Source organism: Furipterus horrens, unplaced genomic scaffold (genome assembly GCF_987537825.1).
Source record: "Furipterus horrens unplaced genomic scaffold, mFurHor1.1.pri manual_scaffold_8, whole genome shotgun sequence".
Classification (NCBI taxonomy): domain Eukaryota; kingdom Metazoa; phylum Chordata; class Mammalia; order Chiroptera; family Furipteridae; genus Furipterus; species Furipterus horrens.
In genome coordinates this window covers 81,844,585-81,864,786 of record NW_028327178.1, presented here as the reverse complement: position 1 = coordinate 81,864,786, position 20,202 = coordinate 81,844,585, and the positions used below count along the sequence as shown (strand labels likewise).

At 39.7% G+C, this 20,202-nt stretch overlaps 1 protein-coding gene across 1 annotated transcript in view; it reads right to left on the bottom strand.

The window, feature by feature from the left end:
• Positions 1-4,552: 4,552 nt before the first annotated feature.
• Positions 4,553-20,202, bottom strand: part of PAK5 (p21 (RAC1) activated kinase 5) — a 106,051-nt gene continuing 90,401 nt past the window's right edge. The window contains exons 8-10 of the mRNA XM_090285026.1: positions 8,931-9,056; positions 7,218-7,352; positions 4,553-5,048 (exon numbers count right to left, since the gene is read on the bottom strand). Coding sequence (XP_090141152.1) covers positions 4,893-5,048; positions 7,218-7,352; positions 8,931-9,056 — 417 coding nt within the window. The 3' untranslated portion in view covers positions 4,553-4,892. The remainder of the gene's footprint in view (positions 5,049-7,217; positions 7,353-8,930; positions 9,057-20,202) is intronic.

The window sequence follows — 20,202 nt, the reverse complement described above, 5'->3', positions numbered from 1 at the left end:
CTTTGGTTTTTACTAACCTCCTATGAAAGGTAGCATTTCCCTCAGTTATGAACACAGACACCAAACCATTGTAGCACAGGAGGAGCTGTGTATTTGTCACCAGTAGAAATCACATTATACATAGAGAAATCTCAGAAAGTCATTTCCACTCCTCACTTTGAAATTATGGTAGACCTTCACAAGATTTTGTTATGAAACCATTCCCCCCGCTCTTCCCCCAAGAAAGAGTCCATAGGCTCCAGAGAGGTAAAAGGGTCCATGGTGTGAAATTAGGCTAAGAACTCCAGGGCTAATGGCTACTTCAGCTGCCACTAAAAGTGACCAAACCTGTCAGGTTGTCTGCTGAGGAAGGAGCTGAAAAGGCTCATATGGCAGATGAGATAAATATTTGGTAGCACTGATCAAGTGTTTTCTAGACCCTGGTATGGGTGCTGGGGACACATCAGTAAACAAAACAGGTAAATATCCCTGCCCTCAGAACTGAAATCTGTGTGTGTGTGTGGTCTGTTTGGGTTATGATTAATGCTAGGAGCCTTGGTTAGCACATTTAAGATGGATCATATAAGACCTTGAAGTTAGCCTTGACTGGTGTGGCTCAGTTGGTTGGAGCATTGTCCCATATAGACCGAAAGGTCACAGGTTTGATTTCTGGTCAGGGCACATAGCCAGGTTGCAGGTTTGATCCCCAGTATGTTTCTCTATCCCCAACCCCCACACATTTCCATTCTTCTCTTCCTCTCTCTTTAAAAGCAATAAAAAAATGTCCTTAGGTGAGGATTAAATTTTTTTTTAAAAAGACCTTGAACTTCTTTCTAGCTTTATATTTTTTAAATGCTGCTGCTGATGACACGTAATTATCGAAGCATTTACTACCTGAGCAAACCCTTCAAGATAAGGAATAACTTTGCTTTGAAAGTAGTATATTTTGATCCAGAAATCAGCAACTCTCATTCTCATAAGTCCTCACTTTGTCCTTCATTATCTATTTCTGTAGGAGATGTTATCAGGACCCCACCCACATTCCCTCAGCCCTTTCTGACAGTCACTTGTGAGTTTCCATGTATGCCCATGGCTTCCTGTGCCTCTCTCTCTTTATCAGAGAGAACAAACTGCCCATGTATCTGGCAAGATGGAAGCTCGAGGAGTTGAAGGAGCAGGAGCAACTCTCAACCAATGAGGATTAGGAGATGGTGGATAAATACTAAGCATATTCACCCCCAGAAGGACAATTCTGGAGTGTCTCTCCCAGCAGGTCTCCAGTGGAATTGAGCTCCATCATGGCAACCCATTCATTAAAACATTTTTGTTTTAGTTGTTTAATTTCTCTCTCCTCGTTGAACTCCCATTAAGGTAATATGTTTATATGAGTTGGAAATACAACTCAAAATGCACACATTTCAGACTCAAGTTGACCAACTTGACTGCACAATTTGAGTTTGCACATTGTCATATCACTTTCACAGAATTGTTCCTGCTTGTACATTTTGTACCTACTTGCACCAAATTTATCTTTTCTCTGCCTGGAATCTCATTGCCATCTCCTTGATGACACAGCACTGTTCCTGTAACCAGTTTGAGCTAGGAATCTGAACTCACTGAGTTGTGAACTTCATGCAATAACTTTATTTTTCCAGCAATGTCTACTGAGTGTGTTCTTCCCAGTGGGTAATGGGGGTACACCCATAACTTAGTCCAATTCTATCTGTCAGTTAAAAAAATCAATGTCATTCTAATTCAGAATAACCCCCCTCTCCTTTACTTGGGTTAAACTTGCATCAGAGAAAGATAAAGAGGTAGCAGTGGACAGGCAGGGGCAGTAAACACGGTATGTGCCCTTATCACCCTTTCTTTCTTCGAAATCCCTGTGCCAAGTCATAGGGTCCCACACTAATACATGGCCCAAATTCATAAGCAACAGTGGGAAGGGAGGTTCTGGTAACCCATCTAGCTGTTTTGGAGATGCTGTTGGAAGAAGGATCGATGCGTGAATTTCATTTGTGTCAGCCTAAAGCCTCGTTGTTTAGAGTGGTCCTGGTGTAAATGGTACATGTAGTTTTCAGTCAGGTTCACCTCCATCCTGACCCCTTCACCCTGCAGAAAAGCAGCCATATCCTCCTTTAGTTCCCCCCATGGTGCATGCCTCCAATGCACTCTCTAGGTTGGGCATCCCATAGCTTAGCTAAGGGGGTTGCCATGTTTCCTGTCCCTTCTCCATGATCCATCATAGCTGAAGGAAGCTGCTACCTTCTTCCATGACCTGCAGTGGCTCAGGGGACCTGCCTGGGGAAGGTTATCTCCATCCTTCTCTTCTCTGGCAGGTGATATACTACATCCTTCCTCAACATGCTATCTCAGGCTAACCTGAGGGTTTTCACTTTCGAATTTTCCAGATGAGAAATGAACTCTTTATAGACAAATGTCCCTCTCAGCTTCTTGAGTTAAATGTTAATGTCTCCTCTGTTACCCAAACAAGAAGGGGAGGGAGGTAACACTCTCTTCCATATTATCAAAGAACTCTCACCACACCTTCATGAACCCCAGAACATCTTCTCTTTATGTCTTTTGTTGATAAAAAGCCTTCATATCAGTTCAGGATCTTTGGAGCTGGGAAGTAAAATGGGAATCTTTAGCTATAAATCTGGCTTTCCTTGAACTTGAGCTTTCAGAATTTAATAATTACTTTTCCTCAGTAGTGGTATCTACACCATATTCTTACACTGTAATCTCTTGGGATGGGAACATTTGTCTTTGGCTCATGTCATCATGATGTTACATGTAACTTCATACCAACTCATTTGCACTCCCCAAGATCATAATGAAACCACTCTTGGTTACTCAAAAAAACAGATTTGGGAAATCAGTAGTTTCTAATAACACAATGGGAAAAAGGCAAACATTTATTTTTATTTGCAAGTGCAGTTTCTGCCAATAGTTAGCGCTCACAAAACCTTAAGCTACAGTAGCTTTTGGTAAACTCAACACATAGTTTAAAAAATACTGAGTGATAAGAAAAATTACAGAAAAATTTCCATTACACTGTCAAAAAATGTTTCGAATCCAAAATCCACTGTTTTCTGCAATGTTTTTGATATTTGTTCTGGTTAAAAAAAGATATTTTCTTTTCCTTTTCTTTCTACTACATAGTTCTGGCTAAATTCATAAATCTGTTCCAGGATCTTTTAGGACTGTCTTTTTTTGGATGTCTACTGTTTTTATTGTTACCTATTTATATTAATATTTTAATATTTTACATAAAACATTGAATTGCTGAGTTTTAGGAGATAAAATGACAGATTCTGTTTATGGTGAGGCATTTCCAGTTTGGGGGAAGACTGAAAATCTAATCAGTAGAAGGTCATTTTATGCCTTTTTTTCCTCTTAACTATAATAAATAATTAGCAACCTATTAATTACAAAAAATTCTTAATTATGCTTAGAGCAACCAGAGCACTTTCACAAATTTAAATTCATATTTGTTACAGTATGCAAAGTCATTAAGAAAAGCCTCTGGTTTTCCAGTTTGGTAACAAATGGCTTTTGTCTGATGCATAATTAATAGAAACTAATGATGACTATGTAGCTCTTTCAGAGTTTTAAAGGCAAATCTATATTGGCCTACAGTTAACATGCAAATTCATCCAACAAGCAACACAAAATGTATTGTAGTAGTCATTCATTTTTATCAACATTTGAGAAGATCTAGTCAGCAGCACAACTCTCCTATGTTGGAAACACATAACGTGGTCACAACTGAAGCAGGTCACACCCTTCCTAATTAACCCTCTAGAGTCAGTTCAGACTTCCAGCATGATACATGAACATTAGTGATTAATACTGTGGTACAAAGGTAAATACGGACAAGAGTTTGGTGTGTTAGCATCCAGTTTTAAAACCAGTGACCAACGAAACCAAACAACTTGCCCTGTTCTATCTCCTTTCCCTTTGTGAGAATGGAACATTCTGAAACATCCAACCTGGGGAACTGAGTCCAATGATCCTAGCACTGGAATTGTTCCTTGGGAGGGAAATTTGGCCACAAGGGGATGTCACACCCATTTGAGACAGAAACTGGTTTGTCACTAAAATACCCTTAAAGGAAAATGTGATTTGTCAAAATATTTTGCTTTATCCCAAAGAGCAGTTTGGTGGTATATTGTGGCTCAAATTTTTTTTGGTTGGATAAATGAAATGTGTACCACCATCACCATCACTCTTAATTCTTCCATCACATAAGACACTTGTTAAAGTAAGAAAGATATTCTACTAAAGCTGATGGTGATTGAGAGTCATTCAGTATTCAAAGTTCCTAAAGAATTGTTGGTTCTCTGAAAGGGATAAAAAAGTAGGAAAGGCTTTGTTCAAACTCTTGCTAGTAAACAAGTATTACCTCAACTGATACAATGGCTACGCGACATCAAAGTACTATAAATTATCAAAACTATCGTACAGAAAAATTACAAATTCATTGCAAAATACATTACACTGCTACCATTAAGAAAAAGTGCTTTTTGTTTTCTTTTTTTTTTTTTTTTTTTGCCAGAAAAGTATTCTTTCAATATAGAAAATCCTATGCATTACCCTGCATGTGGCTAGGATATATCATAACAGAGTTTGTACTGAGTCCTTCTGATATGCTGGATGAAGGGCTGAAAAATATAATAATGACTTATGAAAGCTGTGTTCCCAATGACCATGCCAGCTGTCAGTGGAGAGATGCCTGTTTAAGACACAAGAAGATGCCCTGGTCTGTAGAACCCTGCTGGTCATCACACTGTCCCACCAATCAGCTGATTAGAATGCGCAGGCCTTTTGCATGTTCTGTGGTTTCCTCTTATTCTCCTGAATTATTTTCCTGTCTTCATCTAGCTTTGTCACCCAAATCAATCCTCTGCTCAGTGATGCCTATATTGTCTCATGAGGGGAACAATGCAAGATGGCGGACCTGCCAGTTTCAAGAATGGATGTCCAAGGAGTTCCTGGGCTGTGGCTCTTTGAGAGGGTTCCCTCACCAACATCAGGTCTAGGAATCCCCGGAGCATGGAAGAAACCTGTGAAAACATTGATATCACACTCATTTATATTGGGTGTGACACTATTTTGACACAGAGAGCCAACTCAGTTCCCCTAAAATGGTTTCCCAGCCAATTCCCAGAAATGTCATTCTATCAACATCAAATTCCATAAAATCAGCTTGAGGAGAGAGATGTTATGGAAGCAAAAGCAGGTATTGCTTTTATTAACACATGATGTTTTCCTTACCTTCTTCAAGTTTGAAATAACAGGACTAAATGATAGTATGATGAAAAATAACAATTTATTTACTAAATAAAGTTATAATGATAATAGTGATAATAGCAGCTATTATAAGGTGCTTACTATGCACAGGCACTGGTCATACTTGTTTGATGAAGAGTGGTATAAACATAAAATAGTTTTATTTTCCTAACTACCACAGCCATTTAGGCTTTGTGAAATCCCCTTTTGTGAAGACAAACAAGCTTCTGTAAGAATATCTGACACAGATAGCATTTTTCCCCTTGTATTTCTTGTAATTTAATTTTGAGGAATAGCTTACATACATTCAAGTGCATAAATATTGAATATTAAGTGTATGTTTTATAGTAGGTATTTTTACATATATTTTTACTATTTATTCTCCATCTCTACACAAATATTGAACATTTCCCCATTCTTGGGTCCCCTTCCTGTCAATACTCATCTTCCTGCAAAAGGTCACCACTATCCTGGCCTCTAGTAGCATGAATTAATTTTGCCTATAATTTTCCTTTATAGAAATGGAGTCATAGGGTCATATACTGTCAACTTTTCTGTGTTCAGCTTCTTTCAGCCTTCATTGTGTCTGTGAGATTCATCCCTGTGTGACAAAAGTTTTATCCTTTTCATTGTTGTGTAGTATTCACTGTTGGATTATACCACACATTATTTATCCTCCATTTGGGAAACAACCTTGAACAGTTTCCAGTTATTGACCAGTTGGATTAAAGCTGCTCTTTTACATGAGTTTAGAGAACATCACACTCATTTATATTGGGCGTGAAACTACTTTGAAACCATACTATTTTAACCACATTCATTATTTAAACTTAGTCCAGTGCAGGAAGAATTTCAATCTCCTGTTCAATTCAAGTAGTCTCTTTTTTTTTTTTCCTTTGCCAGGCCCACATACCCTATATGAGTAATTCTATTGGGACTCTTCCCTAAGAATTAGGGGTAAGGGAAGAGAGGTCGCTATCATTACAAACTAGTCTCCCCTAAAAGACAGCCCCACCCCCCTTCTCTTATTGTCATGAGGGAGATGAGAGGAGAAGTGTGTGTGGGGTCAGTGAAGCACTGGTCCTTTCAGAAAGCCCTGCCCCCACTGGTGGTTGCCTCATTTTAGCATCACGTTTTCTGAGCTTGCCCTTACTTGTCAATCCTTGGAAAACAGGAAAGGTGTTACTTGGTCCTTTGACCATGTTCTTCATTGCCCTGCATGGTCTAGCCCCTGCCTGCTTCTCTGACACTAGCCTTTCTCCTCGCTCATGTTGTTCAGCCATGTAAGCTGTCCATCCTGACGTGGGGACTCTGCACTTGTTGTCTCTTTGCCTGGGACATGTTTCACCCAGATCTTTGCATGACTTGCTTCTTTCCATTCACATTTCAGTTTGGGTGATCCCTCCCCAGAAAGGGCTGTTTTCACTCTTCAACTTAAATGAGCTCCCAATTGCTTCCCCTGTACACTCCATCACATCACAGTGTTTTATTTGTTTCATGGCATGTACCAGTCTCTGAAATTATTCTGTTCATCTATTTGTTTGTAGTTTGTTATCTGCCTCCCCAACTAGAATGCAAGCTCTATGAGAGTCAGGAAACCTGTGGCCTTGTACAGTGATATCCCCAGCAATTAGAACAGTCTCTTGCATACAGTAGGTGCTCGATGAGGGAGTGTTGAGTGGGGCACCTGATTTACTCTTCCAGCAAACCCTATGAGAATACCTGATTGTACCCCCTTTTACAAATGAACTTCAGACATGGAAAATCTAAATTCCTTGGCCAGTGAGCAAACAGGAAGAGCAGAGATTTGAGTCCAAGTGACCCTAATTGCAAAGTCCCTGCCCGTAAACCAGGATCTACTCCTGGATGTGATATGCCAATTTTCAGGGAGATTGAAAAATCCAAGAAAATTTTAAACTTCAGAAACTGATGCCACTTCTCACCTTGTGTAGGTCCTTCACTCGTGGAGGTAAACTGTCCCGGATCCTCCTCATTGCCTGGAGGGGAGGCTCGTTAAAATAGGGGGGCTCGCCATCAATCATTTCTATCACCATGATCCCCAGAGACCAGATGTCCACCTGTTAGGCACAATCTTCTGGTTATTTTAGGCAAGGAGAACATTTTGCAATGTGGGATGTGTACAGGGAAGCAAATAGATTCATCCTCATTCACAAATTAATGTGGTATTTATAATCTCTCAATATTTACAACACAGATTTATAGGCTAAATCATGAGTTACCAAGTGTTTGCTCTGAGCCTTCATTTGCTCCTTATAGACAATGTCAGTGAATATTCTGACAATTAGAGACACATGGATATCCTAATGTTCTGAAGTTTAGAACTTTATGTTTTTTAACCTATTGACTTTGGTAGTTAGCTGTCTCTCAGAGTAAGTGAAAAAAACATTCAAACTTTTATGTTATGAACACAGAGAGGAAAGTTACAATTAAACTGTAAAAAAATAAGAAGAGTTTCTGAAATATTCATAATAAACTGCAAAGACCTACATTGCACAACACAGTATACTCTGATTCTTGTGCTGATTTGATTTTTAAAAACAGTTCTCCCCCACCTCTGCTTTGGGGTTCTTTCATTTGTGTTTAAAATTTTGAAGCAGCATGCACAAAACCCTGCTTTATAAAACCATTTTCAAGGAATAGAGAAAAGAAATGGAAGAGATGACAAGCAGTTCTTTCTGAGTAAAGAATGGGGAGTTGGGATGATGAAAGGCCCTTGCTGTGCTATAAATTCCCAGTTCCAGTCCTTTCCCTGTTAGAGGCTCATTACACTTCTTATCAGTTAGCTGCATTCCTGTTATAACCCTGGTAGTGACCTTCACTGAGAATTTATGTTCCTGGCACCATAGTGAGAAAAATAAGTTGAGCACTCATCCAAGGGCAAGCAAACAAGGGAAAGAGAGCAGAGTTTGCCTTAACTTATGCTGGTACTCACTGATCCATGTCACCTCTTCTGTGTTGCTTCTCCTCTCTTAGAATCACCTTTTGCACCATAACATATTGAAACACTGTACCCAGCTGGAGTGAGCTCCTCACCTCAATGTGTGTGGTGCTTGCATGCTTCAGAGTGTCTACTCACGCTAGTCTTTCTCTAGAAGGTCCCCATTTTCACAGATCTAAACCTTATCTGTAAAAAAATTATGAGCCATTGTTTCCATTCCAGAAGAAACAGAAATTGTGCTATATTCTGAAATATAATATTCACCTATGGTGTGTTCTATTGGAAAACATTACTGCTTATCTAATTATTACCCCTATTTCATGGAGTTTTCTCTGACCCTCTACCCCTGAATCATCACATCTGCTTGTCTGCGTGTGTCTCTGGCCACTTTGCAAGTTGTATTACCTTGCTCTGTGTATGTCTGCCACTGAGGGTGGGTTCAGAGTTTGAATCAATGTCTTCAATGTCTCGAAGTGTCCATGATAGGATCTCAATAAATTCCCCTAGGTTAGTGTTGTGGCAATATTCTCCCTCCTGCCACTACTTACTCTGTGATAAGTCTAGTGAATGGGAGCCAACTTTGGGGTCAAAGGTCATCACCCTGCTCTCTTGTGATCATTTACTATATCAGAACCACTGTGTCCCTGAGCCTATTTAGGCCCTGCCTTCCTCAAACAGTGGCTGTCATCCCCCTTACCTCTGTCCCATAAGGTAGCCTAGAAATCACCTCAGGTGCCATCCAGTAGGGAGTGCCAACCAACGATTTCCTCTTCGGTACCTCTTTGGAAACTTGAGCACAGAAACCAAAGTCAGATAACTTTATCTGGAAAGAAAAGGAAGGCAACAAACCAACAACTTTAAAATACTGGCTTGAGGATACAGAAATATAGAGAGAGAGACTTTCAAAGTCAAAACAAAAAAGTCTTTATGGGTCTTAGAAATATTGGCAAAGGGGTTGTCAAATTCTTTTATTGGAAAAGCATGAGCCATTAAAAAAAAAAAAAAAAAACTCATGGCTTCCCCATGTAAATGTTTAAACTCCTGCTGCTTGTATCTTTTATAAAACAATGAAACTGAAACAGTTACAAATTAAATATACTGCAAACAACAAATACATTAAAATTCAAACTCACAACTTTAATGAAACAGATGAGTATAAGTAAATTGCTATTCTCAGTGAGAGTTTTATACAAACTGCTGCAGTTAAGGTTCTTTTGCATTGAGCATATTTAGATTTCTAAGTACCATGAAATATTCAAATAACCAACCTTATTTCTGCAGTCAAATTATTTCAAGACCTCATTTATATAGGATGCTTTAAATATTGGCTCCCCTTTTCTTTTTGTTTTCCTCCTTTGTCCACAACAATCAAAAATTGTTAATGGGAGCATCAAAGTGGAAATAATGGGCATCGAAACTGAGTGTTAGCACTTGGTTACCAGGGGTGTGAGGTGGTGACCCTAATGAGCCAATGTATATGTATATAATTTACCTTAGATGTTATTTTTAAAAGCCTGAAAACTCTTGCACTGAGCTTTTAAGAATACTCGTAAGAATATGCTGCAGCTCTTAGGCATCCTGATAGTTTATATATTCCAGGTGACAGGGATTTACTTTATTTCTGGAAGGCATGATTCCTGTTCATGATTGTCTGTTATGAACTTCAGATGGCCTCACTGAAGAGGACTGCTACTTAGGGTTGTTGGTGATGTGATAGAAAGCATTCAAAGACATCAGTGTTTCAGGCAGTGGTTGGCAGTGGTTCAGAATGGCCATTTGAAATTCAAATTTCTATAGATCAAAGGTAAAGGTAAAGTCTCAAAGACATAAATTCTTCCTTTATTCGCTTCATACCTCTCTGAACATTTCTCAGCCTTTTGCTCTGGCTCTACCTATGCTGCCTATACCTTAAATTTGGGGGCTATCTAGGATTCATGTCCAAACTCTCACTTCTTCTCTTTTTTACATACTCTTGCTGGATACTCTTTTGCCTCCCATGCTTAATGCAGACTTTTCTCCCCCATTCTAAACCTATACTTCCTTTTAGTATATGTTTCCATATGGAGTTAATTTTTATAAAGAGTATAAGGTCCATATCTTTACCTAATTTTTGCATGTGGATATCCAGTTTTTCCAGCACCATTTGTTGAAACGGCCATTTCTGCTCCATTGTATTGTGTTTACTCCCTTGTCAAAGATCAGTTGACTATATTTATATGGATTATTTCTAGGTTCTCTATTTTGTTCCATTGGTTTATTTATCTGTTCTCTTGCCAATATCACACTGTATATAAAGCTTACAGTCTGAATTGTCACTAAAGTCAGCTAGTGTCAGTCTGGCAACTTAGTTCTTTAATATTTGCTGCCTATATATTGTGTTGATCTTTTGCCTTTCTGTGTAAACTTTAGAATTAGTTTATGAATATCCACAAAATAACTTGCTGTGATTTTGACTGGGATTGCATTAATTTATAGATTGAATTGGGAAGAACTGACATCTTGACAATATTGAGTCTTCCTGTCTATGAACATGGAATAGCTCTCTATTCAGTTCTTTGATTTCATTAATCATAGTTTTGCTTTTAAGATCTAGTACATATTTTGTTACATTTATACTTAAGTATTTAAACTTGGGAGGGGGCACTAATATAAGCAGCACTGCATTTTTAATTTCAAATTTCACTTGTTCATTACTGGTACTTAGAAAAGTGACTGGATTCTGTATATTAATTACATATCCTGCAACCTTGATATAATTGCTTATTAGTTCTAGGAGTTCTTCTTGTTGATTCTTTTGGATTTTCTACATAGACCATCATGTCATCTGTGAACAGACAGTTTTATTTCTCCCTTCCCAATCTGTATACATTTTATTTTTCTTGTGTTATTGTATTAGCTAGTATTTCTAATATGGTGAAAAGGATTGGTGAGAAGGGACATTTTTGCCTTTTTCCTAATCTTAGTGAGAAAGCATATTCAATCCTTCAGCATACTTCAAAGTTCAATCACTTCTCACTTCCTCCAGAATTTTTCTCAGGAGTCCATATTAATCTCTCCCCTCTCCCAATTCGAGAGAACGCAGCAGTCATTCAATCTTGAACTGTTTTCTGATGCTAATTTTGTTCCTCTGGAGAGAAGTGATATTCCTTGGAGGCAACAGCTCTGCCTTTTACTTGTGAAGCCTTACTGTGTTCCTTAAGAGCTGGGAAGAAAGTAGGTACTCAAAAAAACATGTTGCTAGATAGATTTTATTTTATATTGACATATATATACGATAGCAGGTCATGTAATAGACACATTGGTGCTCTTTCTGAAACCACCACTGACTATTGATGACAGCTATTTCTAGAATCAAAGTTAAACTGCAGATGAAATAGGGTAATGTTTTAGAATTTTTAATGTGTTTTTTCTTCTTCCATTTCCATGTTCATGATTTTCTCTCTGATCAGGAAAATGTCAGTGGTGGTGTGGTTTGGGGTGAAGGAGATTAGATTGCTCCAGATAAGTGCTAGAGAAAGATGGCTATTGAGATGACTTTCTCAATAGCTTTGGCACCTCAAGAATCAAACCCAGATTTCCATGTGGTGTGAAGAAGAGAGCTCTGGGGCTATGGCAGCTGGTCTATAATCCTTGGTGCCCTATTTTAAAAGGAGTCTACAATTCAGACAAGTGAAAAATCTTACAATGCCCTTTAGCCTGGGATTACTTGCAGGAGAGAATGAAGAGCAGTGATTTGATTACATCGGGCCTCAACTCTTTATTATGCATCACTTCCCAGCACCCCAAGCAGATGATGGTGAGCTTCAGATATATCTGAGTAGCATAAGTCCCTACACAAAGAAGGGAGAGTAGAAGCCACATGCGTCTGTCTTCAGAGGCCATATTCAAAATATTTAATAACCAGATTCATCTAGATCAATCAGAATCTACACCTAAAATTAAGTGGTATCCTGAAGTTATAGTGGGGGCATTACCATCTTTAATGAGACAAAGGGGTCAGATACTTCAATGACTTGAAATAGTAAACATTAACCAACAAGCATGAAAATATTGCAGTATTTTCACAATGAATATAGCTATACTAGTGACTACCAGCTGAACACCAGCCTTGGCTATACCGAATCTGGCCTCAATGAAGAAATGGCACAAACAGAGAGGATGGAAGTGGACTTAAGGCAATGTTACCAGTTTCCATGAAACCATGATTGACTCAATGAAGACAGCTGTTTTCAGAATCAAATATCTGAATCACATACAACCCCACACAACCAAGGGAGAGGATCTCTGTGTGGTGTGCAGGAAACCAGAAGCTCCATCAAATCTCGGTGAGGGAATGGGGAAGTGCCCAGTTCAAGCCTACAGTTGAGATGAGGAGTCAGCCCCAAGGACTGCTTGTGGCAAGAGGCTGGTACTGTGAGGTTCAACAGTGGTATACTCCTGAAAAGCCCAGCAGCTGATGGGACCTGTTACTCTTCAGTGGTCACCAGTCCAGGTAGCAGAATAGGCCACTTTTGTCAAGGCAGGGACCAGAGAGGAACAAGAAGATAGTCTTCTCTCCTTTAATCTGAGGTCCTTAATCCACATTTGTCCCTTATTCTCCCAGACTCCACCTTGAGAAAAATGGGGGTGCTAGATGCAAAAAGGGAGTAAGTGATGGACAAGTCTAAAAGACTGAGGTTTAAAAAGTATCAGTTAAACTTTATAATAATGTGGTTGAACTTCGATCGATAATGTTTAAATTATTTAAGCATACTAAAACTAATAGATTGAATTTTAAAAATTTTTGAAAAAAATCAAGTCAGTGGAACTTTGTGAAGAAGTCTAGGTAAGTTTTAAAACTCAGTGAAATAATAACTGTGCATGTGCATATGTGTGCAGCTATTTCCAGAACTTGATTATGAGTAAATCTGTAACCCTACTATACAGATGGTAGAGGAGGAACAATTTTGCTAATTTTGTTTGCCTGTAAATTTAAGAGACCTGCATGATTAAGGAGATGAATGTATTTGCATTTTGGTATTGACACTTTTTAATGCCAATATCTCTAGTGTGCTTTCTCTTTATGGACACACACATACCAGACTAATAATTATCTCCTGACAAAATGTAAGATGAGAAATTGAAACTCGACACTTGGAAGCTAGGCCTATTTTATTGTAGGAATGTAAGTGCTTCTGCATATATATTTTTTACTCATTCAAGTACTTAAAAGAGACAATTTTCTGAAAGGACATAATTGCACACAACATTCATCCAAATAACTCTGCAAGTAGATAATGAGAATTCAAGTAATGAGTATAATAAGGCATTGTAGGCAGATCTTAAAAGCAAATCACATGGACTAAGCTGAACCTTATTTTAGATAGAATTGTACAATGTGCCTGCTTAGGAAACCACTTCTGTCCCGCTAATGGAATTAAGCTAAGAGAACTGTAGCGAGCACACAGCCCGCTCCCTAAAAGGAGGAGATGGAACTTGTTTCAAGAGCGCCAGACAGGGAACTAGAGCTTAGAGCTCAGACAAAGCTGCTATTTAAACCTGAGATCCCATCCATTTCCACTTGTCCTGGCTAGGAATCAGAGGCCCCACAAAAACATGGGAGGCAGGGCAAAAGAGGCTATTCACAAGACAGCTATAGGTTTAAAATAGAATGTAAATTACATACACTCTAAAGAATTCTTGCTCTGTTCCAGGTTTTTGCATGGAGACTTTTGAGCCTGGTTGCTGAGTGCTTCCTATAAGGCAATGGTTCTCAAGATGTGTAGCATTGACATGCTCTGGGAACTTGTGAGAGATGGAGGTTCTTGGGTACCATCCAGACTGACTGAATCAGAATCTCTGGGAGTGGGGCCCGAGAATTTGGTTTTTCACTAAGGTCTCCAGAGGTCTGGATGCTCACTAAAGTTTGAGAACTGTTTTAAGAAGAACAGTGACTCAGAGACAGAGGAACTGAGAGAGGTAATAGAAGGAACCAGATAGATGATGATGCCCCAGCTCAAGGCCCATTTCTTCAGCTGCCACGCACAAGAGGAGAAGGAGGGTGTCCCAGTGGCTAAGCTGGAACAGCACCAAGGCTTCAGCCAGTCCCTGTGCCACCTGACAGAGTGAAGAGCAGTAGGAACTTGCCCAAGACTACAACAGTATTCGAGTGGGACTCAAATATGAGTCTCCTGACTTCCTGTGCTGCACTTCCTGCATTAGGAAAAGTAACCTCTGTGGAGTGGCAGTGCAGGGAGGACAGATAGAGACTTGGTGTATCTCAGAGACCATTGGAAAGAAATTAATTTAATTTGTTAATCCACAACCAGCCCTACAAGAAATATTAACTGAGCTTTTCAGGATGGAAGGACACTAGATAGTAACTTGTATCTACATACGTAAGAAACACCAGTAACTATAATTATAGATGCAAGTTAAAATACAGAATAAATGTAATGTTTGTAAAAAGAAAGAAAGAAAAAAGAAGGCAAGAAAGAAAAAAAAAGAAAGAGAAGAAAGAAAAATAAACTAGTTAACAGCTCCAAGTCTCTATTTAAGAAGAGCATTTGGGAAATAATCTTTAGGTCTTCTAATTATAAAATTCTAGTTATTTGAAAGACAACAAAACTCAAATGTCCAAGAGAGCCAGACAAATAATATCAATGAATTAAATGGTCCGTGTGAAAAACAAGGGGTACACACCCTTGGAAAAGAAACATTGACTTTCAGCTGACTGTCAGGGGCACAGCGAAAAGGGCATGGGACAGTCAGTCATAAAGTCCTGGTTGCCATTCTATGCCCCCTTACCTATTCATTACCACCCTCTTCAACTCTCATGGCCAATGGAGCACAGACACCTCACATTGTCTGTGGACATTATATTAGTTTGGGCTTCCCAGAAGCACACCCTGAGACAAGGATTCAGTGCTGGGGAGATACAGGGAACACTAGCCGTGAAATGGGGAAGTTTTACCAGGAAGGGAAGGCAGTCAGTCCAGGGTTAATTACCCATCAAGTTACCACAGTGTGAACTAGATCTTAATCCTGCTGAGGAAGTCTGGGAGACTGTGGAACACACTTGCCTCAGCCACTGCATCCCAGGGTGAGAGCTGCAGTATTTACACACCAACTCCCAGCGTCTGTTTCCGGGCTGTTCCTGGGGAGTATGGATGTTCATTCCCTGGAATTTCCAGCCTGCTTTGTACTAGGAAAAGCAGGCGATGGGTGGCCAGAGCAAATCCCTGGTAAAGAGCTGCAGGTGGTGGCCTGTGGCATTGGGAGGAGGAGCTGGTGAGCACCAGCACTGGAAATTATGGGTGGGGTACCAGCAGCATCTCCTAGGGTGCTGCTCACCCTCATCACACCACCTCCACTACCACCATGTGGGAATTCAGCCACAGCACTGTCAGATACTTTGATTTTTTTTGCAGAGAAAATAGAAATCTGAAATTTTACATGAAAGCTCACACTTTTTAAATTGTGGCAATCAATTTATAGTAAAAAAAAAAAAAAAGAGCATAGATTATTTGTGTGTGGCCCTATTTTGAGGGGTAGGGAAAGTGGGGGGAGAGAGAGAGAGAGAGAAAGAGAGAGAGATCACTTTGTTCTTCTACTTAAAGCACAAATATGCATCCATTGGTTGATCCCTGTACGTGCTTTGACCGGGATCAAACCCGCAACCTTGGTGTATGGGAAGGACTCTCTAACAAACTGAGCTTCCAGGCCAGGAGTGTCACTTTTTAATAAATGCACTTGGCTTATTAGGTTTGGATTTCATTTCAACCAATAATCAATAAAAGTTAATCACTCACTGTCTCATCGCCCCTGAGTAGTATCATCTCTCAAAGGCAAGCCCCAGGCCAAGGACAGATTGTGGATGAAGCTACTCAACCCTTAACTGCAAGGGTGGGGTAGGGCTCACCCTCTCTCTGAGAATCTCCCATGAATCTTGTTCACAGCTTACGGTTTTACACAAATTTCTTCATGTCATTCTTGCAACCACTCTGTGACGTGCTATTTATTTCCCCTTTCATATCCCAAACACCACATACCCCTTACTTAAGACAAATTAGTGACTCACTAGATATTATTTCGCCATGAACAAATAATGATCAATTTATTTTCAGTTGATAGCAAATAATTTCCCTTCTAGATGTTGAAGAGGCCAGAAAGAATTTATCCTTTTAAACCTGAACAATTCACTATCTTAAAACTTTTTTTGAAATAATTAGGTTTCAAAGAAACGTGCACCCAGCTCTCACTAATATTAGCATCTTATACAACTATAGTTCAATATCAACACCAAGAAATCATTGTTGGTATAGTGCATAGAGCTTATTCCAATTTCATCAATTATATCTGAAGTGTACGTGTGTGTGTGTGTATATGCTCTGCGATTATATTACATTGTAGCCTTGCATGAGCACAACCAGGATCAAGTACTCAATGGTACCCACACCATAAGAAGCTCTCGTGCTACCTCTGTATAACCACACACTCCTAATCCCTATCTCCTGGCAAACACTGATTATCTCTGTACATTCTATATTTATTTCACAAATGTCACATAGATGGAATTATGCAGCATGTATATTTAGATACTGGCTTTTTTCTCTCAGCATGCTTTCCTCAAGGCTCATCAAGCATGCCTTATTCATTCCCTTTTATTGTATTTCGTTTTTGGCTGAGTGGTATACCACAGTCTGTTTAACCATTCTCCCTTTCAAGGATATTTGGGGAATTTCTAGGTTTGGGTTATTATTAATAAAACTGCTGTAAACATTTGTGTGCCACTTTCTTGTGCAGAAATAAGTTTCCATTTTTCTGAAGTATATGTCACATGGTGAGTCCATTTTTAGTCCTGAAAGGAAATACTTATTTTTCAGAGCAGCTACACCATTTTATATTCCCACCACCCAATGTATGAATAAAGGGTGTTATTGCTATTTTTTATTTTAGCAATTTTGATAAATGTTTAGTGGTATCATCTAGTTTTAATTTGTATTTCTCTAAGGGCTAACGACATTGAACATCTCCCAACAGGAAGAGAACCCAAGACACCCTGAATGACAGATATTTCCTGAAATGCCAACAATATTGCCCCATCCATGAACTCTTCTTACCATACGACTCAATTCTTCTCACCAAGAAAGGTTCTATATACTGCACTGCCCGCCCCACCCCATTAAATCTGAAAGGGCTGTGACTATGGTGGAAGGGCACCTTATAACTTTGAGGCTAGGTCATAAAAATGTCATGCACTTCCACCCTGATTTCTTGGGACACTCAATTTTAGAATCTAGCCTCCATGCTGCCTGGAAGGCCGCATGGTGAGGCCACATCATAGGTGTTCTCGCTGACAGCTCCCGCCAAGTGCCAGCTCTCAGCCAGCACTAACTACCTGACTGTGATTGAGGAAGACTTCTAGATGCGTCATCTGACCACACGTCAGAGCAGCACTGGCTAGGTGAGCCCCGCCAACTCTCAGAGCCATGTTAGGATGCTAAAATGACTTTTGATTTAAGACTCTCAGTGTTGCGGTGATTTGCTATAATGACAGTAAATGAACAAAAATGTCTTCTTTATAAAACTCCATGTTCTAATAGATTAGGATAAACTGTGCTCTCAGTCTTTTCTTTGAGTAACCACATTCCCTCTAAAAAAAAAAAGAAAAAAAAAGTGTTCTTTCTCTCTAGAAACCAAAGAAACCCATTGAAGTCGATATGGTGCATTGTTCTGAAATGTGAACGAGGACACTCTGGCCGAAGGAGCAGGATCCGCTCAACATGCAGCCTGTATGCTCTTCCTGGAATAGTCACATCCCTGACAGCCACAGGCTCCACCCTCCCAGACGTCTCTGCTATAATGTCACCCCTTCAGAAGGGCCTTCTCTGACCCTCTATAACTGACCTCCTCTGTCCTATCCCACCCTCTTTATCTTGCTTAAATTAATTAATTACAGCAACCTTCACACTTATCACCGCCTGTCTGGTGGTGATTTTATTTGTGCATTTTCCTACTTGTTTATTGTCCCACCTCCATGCCCCTAATGAGCTTAATGATGTAGTGATTTTGCTTAGTTCCTTCTTAGGACCTAGAACAGTCCCTGCCCCAAGCTGACTTTCAGGTAGTATATATTGTATGAGTGACTGAACAAACAATAAGATTGAAAGCTGTGAATTTTTCATTGGCTGCATGGAAATGCAGGCAATGTTTGAAACACAAGTTCTGTCCTTGAAAATGATGCTGATGATTTAATAACCTTTAATACATTGTGGGGGGTGATATATTTAAGGAAGCTGATTAAATAATGAATTATTACCTTAGTCTCGTGTCTGATTTTGACATCTGATGTGTACTTACAGCAAGAAAGCCTTTGTCACCCATCTCCAGAAACAAGGAAAGAAAGCCTGGCTTGAAAGTGCTCTGTTTTGCTTTTTTTCTGCATGCACCAGTCCCCACAGCCAATTTGTAGACCAGTTTCAATGCCTTGCAAACTGCGCTCTGAGTTCGCGGGACCTCGCCTTGGCCTTTCCTGAGTCAGGCCAGGGAAGAGATACAACCGTTTTCCTATAGCTCTCCTGTTCTGTGGGAGATTGTGCAAAAATGGCAACATATTTGTCCCTTTCCTGTATTCACCTTCTTTTGCAGTGTGACTTTGCATCTTCTCCCATCAAGAGGGAAAATCTCTTTCCTCAACCATCTAGGCTTGACCTTGTGACTTTGGCCAAGGGACATTGGCAAACATGATGTAAGTGGTGGGTTCTAAAGTGTGTGTGCATTGGGGCTTGCCTCTGTTGCTGCTCTTGGGAACCTTGCCACACGCAGCACATGACTAAGCCTGGGCTGGTCTGCTGGGAGATTAGTGACATGTGGCTATTACCTCCAATGTCCTGGCTGACAGCCAGCCAAGCGCCAGGCAAATGAGCAAGGCCATCACCTGCAGACTGACCACACATAAGACAGATAGCTAGCTCTGCTGATGCCACATGGAGCAGAGATGAGCTGTCCCAGCTGAGGTCAGCTCATATGCTGCTGACTCAGAATTATGAGTAAATGTATGGTTGTTGTTTTAGGCCACTAACTGTAGAGAGTTTGTTATATAGCAAAACTGACTGCTATATACTTTCTTTTAAAATTTTTAGTTAGAACAATGCAAAAGGCAGGATTTAAAACTGTCTAGTAAACATAATCCCAACTTTGCAAATTATATATGTAATGTCTATATGGAAAATAATACAATAATTAATAAATAATACAAGAATGAACTCTGTGTTTTGCATACTCACAGCTGTAAATCTACTTAAAAAAATCTTTTTCTGTAATAAAATTGACAATTCTTTTTTAAACAAAAGAAGAAAAGCCAAAGGGCTTGGTCATTTTCCTCTGGCTTCCCTCTGACCATTCCTTGGCAAATTCTGATGTGACATGAATGTTTTCCACATGGCTGATGTTGCTAGGTTGTAGCAGACAGGTCATCAAAGGGACAGCTGGCTCCATTCATCCCAGGGCTGTTACCTCTGGTGGAAGTTTCAGGGATGTTAAAAGGACCTAAATATTGAAAATTTATTCTTTGAAACTCTTCTATTTAAGCCTTCTTTGGAATGTCAACTCATTCTTATTATGGCTATTGAATTCTATGTTCTTTGGTACCATGGTGTGGCTGATGAGTTTCAACAGTATCCCTGGATGGGAAATGCAGAAATCCGGGCCTGGAGATATGCTAGTGTGATAAGTATCTTCGGTTTGTCCTGGATCTATTCTCTTATCTTCTCTGAGCCCTGGGAGGCCAACCTGTGTTGACTTCACTGATGATTTCTGATTTGCTTTAGCCAATGGAGAGCACCAATAGTAGATTGGAAGGAAGGAACAGAGTGAGGTTCACATTGTTTATTCCCCCAGCTCCCATCCTGCAGGTTCACTGTGGTCTGGCTTCCAGTCAAGACCAGACTCCTGCCATGCAGCCCTCTTCACACAACAATGTCTATTTC